The 9,545-nt window shown below is 40.4% G+C and overlaps 1 protein-coding gene across 1 annotated transcript; it reads right to left on the bottom strand.

Moving 5' to 3' along the window:
• Nucleotides 1–973: 973 nt before the first annotated feature.
• On the bottom strand, nt 974–4,193 carry LOC147231301 (interferon-inducible GTPase 5-like). The gene is made up of 3 exons (XM_086152618.1): nt 4,037–4,193; nt 3,012–3,570; nt 974–2,499 (listed from the first exon to the last, which is right to left on the bottom strand). The coding sequence occupies exons 2-3, from the start codon at nt 3,565–3,567 to the stop codon at nt 1,862–1,864; spliced, it is 1,194 nt and encodes a 397-aa protein (XP_086008744.1). The 5' UTR covers nt 3,568–3,570; nt 4,037–4,193; the 3' UTR covers nt 974–1,861.
• Between the last annotated feature and the right edge of the window lie 5,352 nt (nt 4,194–9,545).

Here is a 9,545-nt window from a genome sequence, read left to right as displayed (position 1 = left end):
AATTAAATGTAAAACTTTGCAAGAGTTGACAAATTTGGATGAGTCCCAAACCCTACATTATTGATTTCAAATGGCCAGCGAGGCTGACTGGACTAATTCAAACGCTGCCTGGGTTGGTATCACACTGAGGTGTCCAAACCCAGGGCTTTGGAGAGTGCAGTCCAAAGCAATGGGGAGTGTGGAAAAGAGGTTAAGAGATGGTTTCAAGCAGGTTGGAATGGGTGGAGAAAAGTGTCAGGGTTACTATGCGATAGAAGACTATCGGCCAGAATGAAAGGAAAGGTGTACAAGACAGTGGTGAGACCAGCGATGCTGTATGATCTAGATGCAGGTCCAATGACGAAAAGACAGGAGGCAGAGCTGGAGGTCACAGATATGAAGATGCTAATGTTCTCTTTGGGAGTGACCAGGATAGATAGGATCAGGAATGAGTCCATCAGATGAACAAAACATGTTAGATGTTTTGGTGAGAAGTTCAGAGAAGCCAGACTGAGATGGGTCAGTCATGTACAAAGGAGGGATAGCGAATATATTGGTAGACGGATGCTGGAATTGGAGCTGCCAGGCAAGGGGTCTCAATGAAGACCAAAGAGAGGATTTATGGACGTCGTGAGAGAAGATATGAAGGTAGTTGGTGTGAGAGAGGAAGATACAGAGAATAGGGTTGGATGGAGAAAGTTGATTCACTGTGGCGACCTCTGAAGAGAAAAGCCAAAAGGAGAAGATCGGCCACATGAAAATGCCTCAATGATATGACATGATAAGGTGCAAAAACATGATCTCAACTTATAGTATTATACATGGCAGAGACCCTTGTCTCAGGTTACCATAGCAACTTTAAAAAAAAGAAAAAAACTTTAAAAAAAAGACGCTCCTCCTCTGATTGAGGAGGAGCGTCATTGCTGCACAGGTAATCGCCCAGGCAGATGACTGATAAGGGACAATGGCATATGTATAATGAGCACTCATGTCCTTTCTGATGAATTGTTTATTTGACATTTTGAATCCGAGGCAAACACACCTTCCTAGAGTACTGTTATTTGCACAAGGTTTGACACTTTGAGCAAAAATACACTTTCAATATGAGTACTGAAACAGATACTTGAAATTAGAGACATTAAATTCTGTCATGTGACAGTAATATTGAACTGAAAACATCTTATTGATAAAAAGAATGTGAATATTATGGATATAAAAGAAGGTGTGGAAGAAATTCTAACAGCTTACTGGGGATGAGTATGTGTGCACAAGGCTTGACACTCTAAACAAAGAAACACTTAAAACTCATGTCCTGTATAAAGAAACTGCGTACATTGAATTTGCTGTATACTTGATGCAATATAAAATAGAAATAACAACTTATTGATATTAAAAAGAAGAGAATAAAATATTGTGGATGAAAACCAAAATCAATTGAATGCTGTTCAAATGGCACTTGTAAATACGTGTAGCCATAACCTGTGGCATTATGTGATGGTTAAACCACATTCATGAATGACCATTTTAATTGACCTTTTTAATTTTTCATGTTTGTATGGTGGAAGAAATAAATCTGCATATCATTTGGACAACAAAACACACACAAAAAGTCCTCAACAGAACCTAAAATATGCTGCTGTCTCAAAAAACAAATAATTTGATAAATTTGAAAACCAAAAGTATCAGGAAAGTGAACTAGAACTTTACCTAATTGTCTGTAGCGTATCATACAACACGGTGTTACACAAAACAATTCAATGTAAAACTTTGCAAGAGATGACAAATTTGGATGGGTCCCAAACGCTACATTATTGATCGCAAATGACCAGTGGGGGGACCAGCGAGGCTGACTGGACTGATTCAAACTCTGCCTGGGTTGGTATCACACTGAGGTGTCCAAACCCAGGGCTTTTGTGAACACTCTCTGCGCATCATCCGCAAGCATGTTGAGTGCAGTGTTCAACATGCTGTAGGTTGCGGTGAAAGAGAGGGCTGCTGCAATCGGGATACCAAATAGTGGAATGAATCTGGACCCTTCCTCTGCTGCCATTAATGCCATTTCACCTGCAGAAAAGGCCAGCACCTTAATGACCATATCTTTGGTTAGTGTGTTTGCTGAGAGTGGTGAACTTATCACTGCCTTCAGGGATTCCAAGGGCACGCGAGCGCTAACGGCAAGTTTATGCAGCGACTCGGGATCAAGATTAAATGCCAGCTGGTACTCTTTTATGATCTTAACCAGAATGGCAACATCAAAAGTGAACGAAAGCCCAGGAACCGGTGCCGACGCCACCAAAGCAGACAGAGCGGCATAGTACTTGATCTTCTTCTGAAAAGCTGACTTCTTCTTTCCAATGATGCCACGGCTGACGTTGGGCATGGCGAGCAGCAGCGCATCCGTCTTGTGTTTGGGAAGTTCCCTCTCCAAGGTCTCCTGTAACTTAACAAAGTCGTGCTGGTGGAGAGAGCGACTGGAGATCAGGAAAACCTGTGGATCCTGGAAACCTTGTTTCTTAAGTCCTGCCGAGTAAAGAGGGCCATGTTTTATGAGTGCGTATGAATACCGAAAAACTACCTAAATCTTTTTAGTCGGTTACTTGCAAATTTTATGTTCATCTCTTTTCTTAACAGTCAGGCATGTCAATCATGTATTTGGAATATTGAACTTCAGGTAATGATTAAAAAAGAATGCCTTTAAAACGACAAACATGTATGTCGTTTTGCATCTTGTTCACTTTAGTTTCAGAATCTGCTGGTTCTCCATTAATTTAAATGGATGGGTGTTATTAACTAATGTACCTCTGTCTCTATGTCTACTACACACATGGGCAAACTATTTTAAGTCAGACAGAATGAAGTAGATTGTGCAGACAACTCAGAATGCATGTCCTTCTATGAGGGCTCTGGTGTATGAGGGAAACTAGTTGTGTAGCTCTCTTGTTTTTCAATGAATTAAGAGTTTAATAATTCATACTTTAGAATGCTGCCATACTGTAAGGGAGAGAGGAATTGTATCTGATGAAAACACCTACCTTCAATACAATTGTCACGGATCTTTTGAAGAGTCGCCAACGGGTTGAAATCATTCTGGGTTTCTTCCTCGTCACGTAAGCTGTGGTCGATCTTTGACCGAACAAAGTAGAACTTCTTGCCCATCCTCCTGATCTCCAGGGCGAGCTTCACGTCGTTCTCTCGAAAGCGAGTGTCCGAGATGATGATGAAGAAATCAAACTTGCTGAATTCCACAAATTCCAGGTAGGCAACCGCTGGGAAATTCATAGTGCCAATCCCAGGCAGGTCCCATATAGTGACATTTTGGTGGACTGGATGTAGGTACGGCATAGGAACTGTGGTGGTTTCCACAACACCTGTTGGAGCGGCTCCTGGGTCCCTGCTGCTGATGCCTCTGAATGCGTTCACGAATGTCGATTTTCCAGAGCCAGCCTCTCCAGTGATGCCAATGTGAAGCGGAATGTTATTCTGCTCATTCAGATATTCCTGGATCCTTGCAGCAGCAGAGGCAGGACCACTGGATTGCAGAGCATTTCTGATCAACTCTGCGGGTTCCTCATCCTCTGGAGTAGCCATGGTCTGCAGGGATTAATAAATAATTCATTGAAAAAGAAATACAGATTACAACTTGAAACCAAGTGGAACAAAACTGAGAAGTATGATATTCTATGGAGAAAGGGACACAGCTGTACTTCACCTAATAAGTAAAAAAACAACACTGAACCAGCACTTCAGAGAAGAAAGTTAATCAATAATGGGCATCTAAAACACTCACCTAATAAATATATTCTCAGTCTGTCATCTAAAATGACCTGACCTGAAATCTTGTATTTTTTTGGTGGACTAGATTTCCAGCAATTTCCTTCGGGATTAATAAAGTTGTTCTTATTGTTATTGTTATTCTTGTATCTGTATAATGTAAAAAAAATCTTCACATGGAGTTTCTTTTGAATTCCGGGCCAGACTTTTAATTGGGAATAAAACTATATCTAACTGGAGTTTGAACCCGTATATACGTCAGTCATCATAAATATGGACAACTTACCTTGAGAAGTTTTTGTTTTTCCTTTAATTTTTAATCGCCGATCTTTAAACGGTTTCTGTCTTTCCGCGGCTCGGCGGCTGCGAGGGGAGGCGTCTGTTTTGGAGAAACTCTCCTGACTCTCACTCTCCAATGGTTCTGCCCCTCAGATCGTTTATAACCAGTGTCAACGTTGGCTGCTTGTCTGTACCAATCGACAAGCACCTCCTCGTTTTAAATATTCAGTTTATTTTTTGTTTTTCTTTATTTTGCTGTGTGTGTGTGTGTGTGTGTGTGTGTGTACGTTTGTGTATGTCTTTGTCAAAAAACACCCAAGCTTACCGTTCTGTATATTTCCTGTGCATCTTGTATTTGCAAGTGTTATTTGCAGTCCCTATGTCCTCTATTGTAAGTCGCCTTGGATAAAAGCGTCAGCCAAATGTAATGTAACGTAATTTTGTGTTATTGGTTTATTCATTATCCTTGACACTAGCATCGATGAATAAATGTGTTTAAGTTATATCCTCAACAAAAGTATGAAATTCAGGATACTGAACAATGATACTATAATACTATATGCATGATACTATTCAACACGTTACGATACAGTAACGTGTTGTAGGGAAATGTGCAGAGTAGTCTTCCCAGTATCCTAAACTTTGGCAAGCGGAACCCTGGTAGCCTCCTATGGTTTCACGCTTGAAAGCCCAAAAGTTTATGTGCGAATAAAGGAATATTTGATAATGTTATGCAATCCGAAATCATTAACTTCGGGCTATTTCCGATAAATCACTTGAGTTCCTGGAAACAGGGAGAAGCTGTCCTCCTCCCCCTCTTGGTCAGACGTGATATTGCAACGTGACGTCAGTCAGATCGGGCATGGCAAGACTTTACATCATTCAAAAAAAAAGTTTCTATAAAACTATATCTATACTGTTTTTTGGAGTCTCCTCTCGTCTCAAAATCAAGAGTCCTAAAGATAAATGCTGATTTCATCCGTTCGGTCCTGATACCATGTAAGATCGAAATCGTTTTTTAGCCTTTCAGCTAGCCAAAAGGCTAAACCGGATGTTGTCAGCGGAAGTCGCTAATTCTCAGTCATCCTCTTCCGACCCAGCCTCACTCTTCCTCTCCCATTATAAGATGTGTAGAGTACATATTTTATAATATAGCAGAGTTAAATGATCAAACAATCTTGCTGTCTCTATTCTCAGCTGTTAAAGGGGAAAATGCTTATAAAATAACAACTAAAAAGAAATAATGGACAATGAGAGGTCGATTGCCGTTGTGATTTATAACAGTTTTCCCAGCAGAGAACGCCATAAACAACGTTATCTCAAAGCAGCGAGTTTGCTGGACTCCTTTGGAGTCAGACTGACAATTTTTAGAACTCAAGAGTACCTCGTTCCTTTTTTAATAGGCAGTTTGCATATTGACCGCAGGTAATTTTCCATCAAATCTCATCAGCATTCCGCTCAAACACACACACCCACACACATCAATAAACACATAGGAGCACATTTAGCCCAGAAAGGACCTTTCTTTTATAGCAGCAAGACACAATGGATAGACAAAAATTATGCTGCAGCCTCATGTGTTCTGAAGAATTTAGAATTATTCTAAACAAATAAAAGTATAGGGTGGTGCACAACACAATTTAAATTTTGACCATCAATTAAAGCTTTAGTTGTTTTTAAAACATTATATAGTCGTCCTTTAATCAGATTTAATATGGGTTTTTCATTAAAGAGGATAACAAGGAAAAAAAAAATTCACCTTAGGTCAACTTTTTTTCAAATACCTAATTTACTTTTTTTTAATTAAAACTCAAAACCATGATTAGTCTTACCTTTATTTGTATACAAAGGCCTGCCTGGGTGGGTATCACACTGAGGTGTCCAAACCCAGGGCTTTTGAGAACACTCTCAGCGCATCATCTGCAAGCATGTTAAGTGCAGTGTTCAACATTCTGTAGGTTGCGGTGAAAGAGAGGGATGTTGCAATCGGGAAACCAAATAGTGGAATGTATTTGGACCCTTCCTCTGCTGCCTTTAATGCCATATTACTTGTTAAGATGTTAAAGGCCAGCATCTTAATTACTGAATCTGTGGTTACTGTGTTTGCTGATAGTGATGATGTTATCACCGCCTTCAGGGATTCCAAGGGCACGCGAGCATTGAGAGCAAGTTTATTCAGCGACTCGGGATTAAGATTAAATGCCTTCTGGTACTGCTTTATGGTGCTAACCACAATGGCCTTATCAATTGTGAAAGGAAGCCTAGGAACAGGTGCCAATGCTACAAAAGCAGACAGAGCGGCATAGAACTTGATCTTCCTCTGAAAAGTCAACTTCTTCCTGCTGATGATGTTGCGGCTGATGTTTGGCATGGCGAGCAGAAGACCATCCTTCCTGTTTTTGGGAAGTTCCCTCTCCAAGGTCTCCTGAGGTCTCCGGTAACTTCACAAAGTCCTGCTGGTGGAGAGAGCGGCTGGAGATCAGGAAAACCTTGGGATCCTGGAAACCTTGTTTCTCAAGTCCTGCGTATCAAAGTGAGCCACATTCGGTCCATATCTTTTCAGTTAGTTATTTGTCAATTTCTTTTTCAACAGTTAGGAATGTCAATCATATACAGTATTTCCATCATTGAACTTCAAATAATGATTAACATAAGGAATGCCTTTAAAACCGTATGTGTTTTTATAATGAAGCAGATTTTGCAGAAAACTCAGGATGCATGTCCTTCTATGAGGGTTCTGGTGTATGAGGGAAACTAGTTGTGTAGCTCTCTTGTTTTTCGATGAATTAAGAGTTTAATAATTCATACTTTAGAACGCTACCATGCCGTAAGTGAGAGAGGAATTGTATCTGATGAAAAACACCTACCTTCAATACAATTGTCACAAATCTTTTGAAGAGTCACCAACGGGTTGAAATCATTCTGGGTTTCTTCCTCGTCACGTAAGCTGTGGTCGATCTTTGACCGAACAAAGTAGAACTTCTTGCCCATCCTCCTGGTCTTCAGGGCGAGCTTCACGTCGTTCTCTCGAAAGCGAGTGTCCGAGATGATGATGAAGAAATCAAACTTGCTGAATTCCACAAATTCCAGGTAGGCAGCATCTCTTTAAGAGAAATTTATCCTTGACCCCAATTGTTACTTTGCTGAACCCCAGCTCGCCACAATATATATATATATATCGCTATAATGTCAGTGATGTGCGGTGAGATTCATGGCTGGTGAGGCACTGACGTCATCAGTCAGTTTTACAAGCATATGAACCAAAAAGCCAGCCTTTTTGTGTGTACCACTCGGTTTGAAAAGGCTGAGTCTTCCGTCTCGTAGTCTGAAGCAAATCTGTTAGCACCGGCGTCGGTCTTCCCTTACTTATTATCTCCTGCTTCGACGGAAAGTCCAGTTTAGAAAATTCTTTCAGTTTAGCTACGTAATCCTCTGTTTTGGAAATAAAGCCAAGCAAGAGGAAAAAATAACTGGATAGCTGCACTTGACTTGCTAACCGTTAACAGTAGCTTGCTACTGCAAATTCTATTATTCTTTAGCCGAGTAGTAAAAAGGCTCCCTGGGATTACCGGTGCCTCCTACCATGAGGCCCCGTCACTGCGTGCCTCACTTAGTGTGTCTTCCCTGCCGCTTTACGATCGCTCAGCACAAGACACACGTTACGGTTGTTGACGAAAAAAATTATACACATCAGCTAAAGTATGGAAATTAAGTACATATATTAGTGCTTGAAGTGTTTGAAAATTTTAATAGTGAAATCCACAGAGACAGCAATACGGTCTCAGCCGCATAGCATGGCAGCGCAGTTATTGTGCAATCCATAGCGGGCTCCGCTGGCTGCTGCATCGCCGCATGGCTCTTCTTAGTATCTAAACACAAAATGTGATTTTTTTTTCAGCAATTTTGAAAAAAAAAAACAACTAAAAATGGTGAAGGTAGGTTGAAAATAACTTAATAGTACAAATCACTGAATAAATAGAACCATTAAATTATTTTTTCATTTTACTTTTTTTTCTTTCCATGACGCCAGGTGAGGCCCGGCCTCACCTGCCTCCACTGACTGCACGTCACTGCTATATATATATCTACATATGCATATTTAGATCCATTGAATGACAGTGGATGCTTTTCACCTTTTCATACACTATGATATTACACGGCACAGTGGATGAAAAATACCACTTTAGATTCTTCAATTTACCTTCTGCGTGTTTGTTGCACTGTTGGAAGAACTGAAGAATCCAAAGGAAACCCACGCAGACACAGGGAGAACTTGCAAACTTCGTGTCAGCAACCAACTTAGAATCCTTGACCTTACTGCTGTGTTGCTAAAGCACTAAATGCTGCGCTACCTGGATTACAGTTTGCATGGTTACTGTTACTGCTCCAACTGTTGTTGTTTTTGTTCTTTGAATTCCGCATTGAGACTTTTAAATTAATAAAACGATATTTAAGTGGGAGTGGAACCTGTATATACCTCAGTTGTCTTAAATATGATAAATATGGACAACCTACCTTGATTCTTCATGATTTTTTTTTGCTTTTATTTTTAAACACTGACCTTTAATCTGATACTGTCCCTTGCCTGCCAGGGGTGGCGTCCACTTCGAAGTCACTCTCCTGACTCTCACTCCGACAGCTCTGCCCGTTAGATATTTGATTTCCAGTATCAATGCTGGCTGCAGATGGATGCCTGTACCAATTGGCAAGCACCTTTTAGTTTTAACATTTTATTTTATTTATTTATTTATTTTTATTATGTGATATCCTCATCATACGTATGATACTCAGGGTCATAATAATAAGAATACTAATTTAGGACACGGTAACATGCAGAGGGGAGACTTGTAGGAGAGTCATCCCAGGATCTGTTAGAACCGGAAGGTTTCAGAGAGGAGGATGATGAGGAAGCTCCACAGCATCATGGACAACATCCATCACCCCCTGCATGCCACGTTGATGTCCTGTCGGAACTCTTTCAGTCGTAGACTGATACCACCAAAGAGCTCCACTGAACGCTAAAGGAGGTCTTTCCTACCTGAGGCTATCAGACTTTTTAATTCCTCTTCCCTCAGCCGCAGGGAATCTTCAATCTTTGTAGTTACTGCTAACAGCTAAGACAATTTATATTTCATTATATTTCTTATTCTTCCTCCTTTCCACTATTATCTATTACTGTTATGTTTTTACTTGAAATTCTGGCACAACAATTTCCTTCGGGATTAATAAAGTTGTTCTCATCTGTCTCTCATCTCTCTCTCTCAACCACATCAATATGACGAGTTCGAAAAAAAAATCCTGATTTCATCTGTTCAGGCATATAACGTTCAAAACGTTGGACGAGCCTCAAGATTGGAAATTATTTTATAGCCTTTCAGCTATCCAAGAGATTAAACTGGACATTATCAGTGGAAGTCTCCATTCTCCATTCGCTGAAAAAGAGAAGACACTGACACATGTTTCGTCCCGTAACAAAATGTGTATCCTCCTTTTTCCTGTCCCCCCAACCACCTCAT

This window comes from Fistularia commersonii, chromosome 9, assembly GCF_037954325.1.
Source record: "Fistularia commersonii isolate RoL2024-O1a breed Wild chromosome 9, RoL_Fcom_v1.0, whole genome shotgun sequence".
In the NCBI taxonomy this organism is placed as follows: domain Eukaryota; kingdom Metazoa; phylum Chordata; class Actinopteri; order Syngnathiformes; family Fistulariidae; genus Fistularia; species Fistularia commersonii.
The sequence above is the reverse complement of the archived record's forward strand: the minus strand, read 5'-3'. Positions and strand labels throughout refer to the sequence as shown.

What these genes read in the sequence shown, in the direction of transcription:
- LOC147231301 (XM_086152618.1), bottom strand. Translation starts at nt 3,567, where the DNA reads ATGGCTACTCCAGAGGATGAGGAACCCGCAGAGTTGATCAGAAATGCT. An exon ending in CCGTGACAATTGTATTGAAG is followed by an intron (nt 2,500 to 3,011) that starts GTAGGTGTTTTC and finishes TTTACTCGGCAG; the next exon opens with GACTTAAGAAACAAGGTTTC.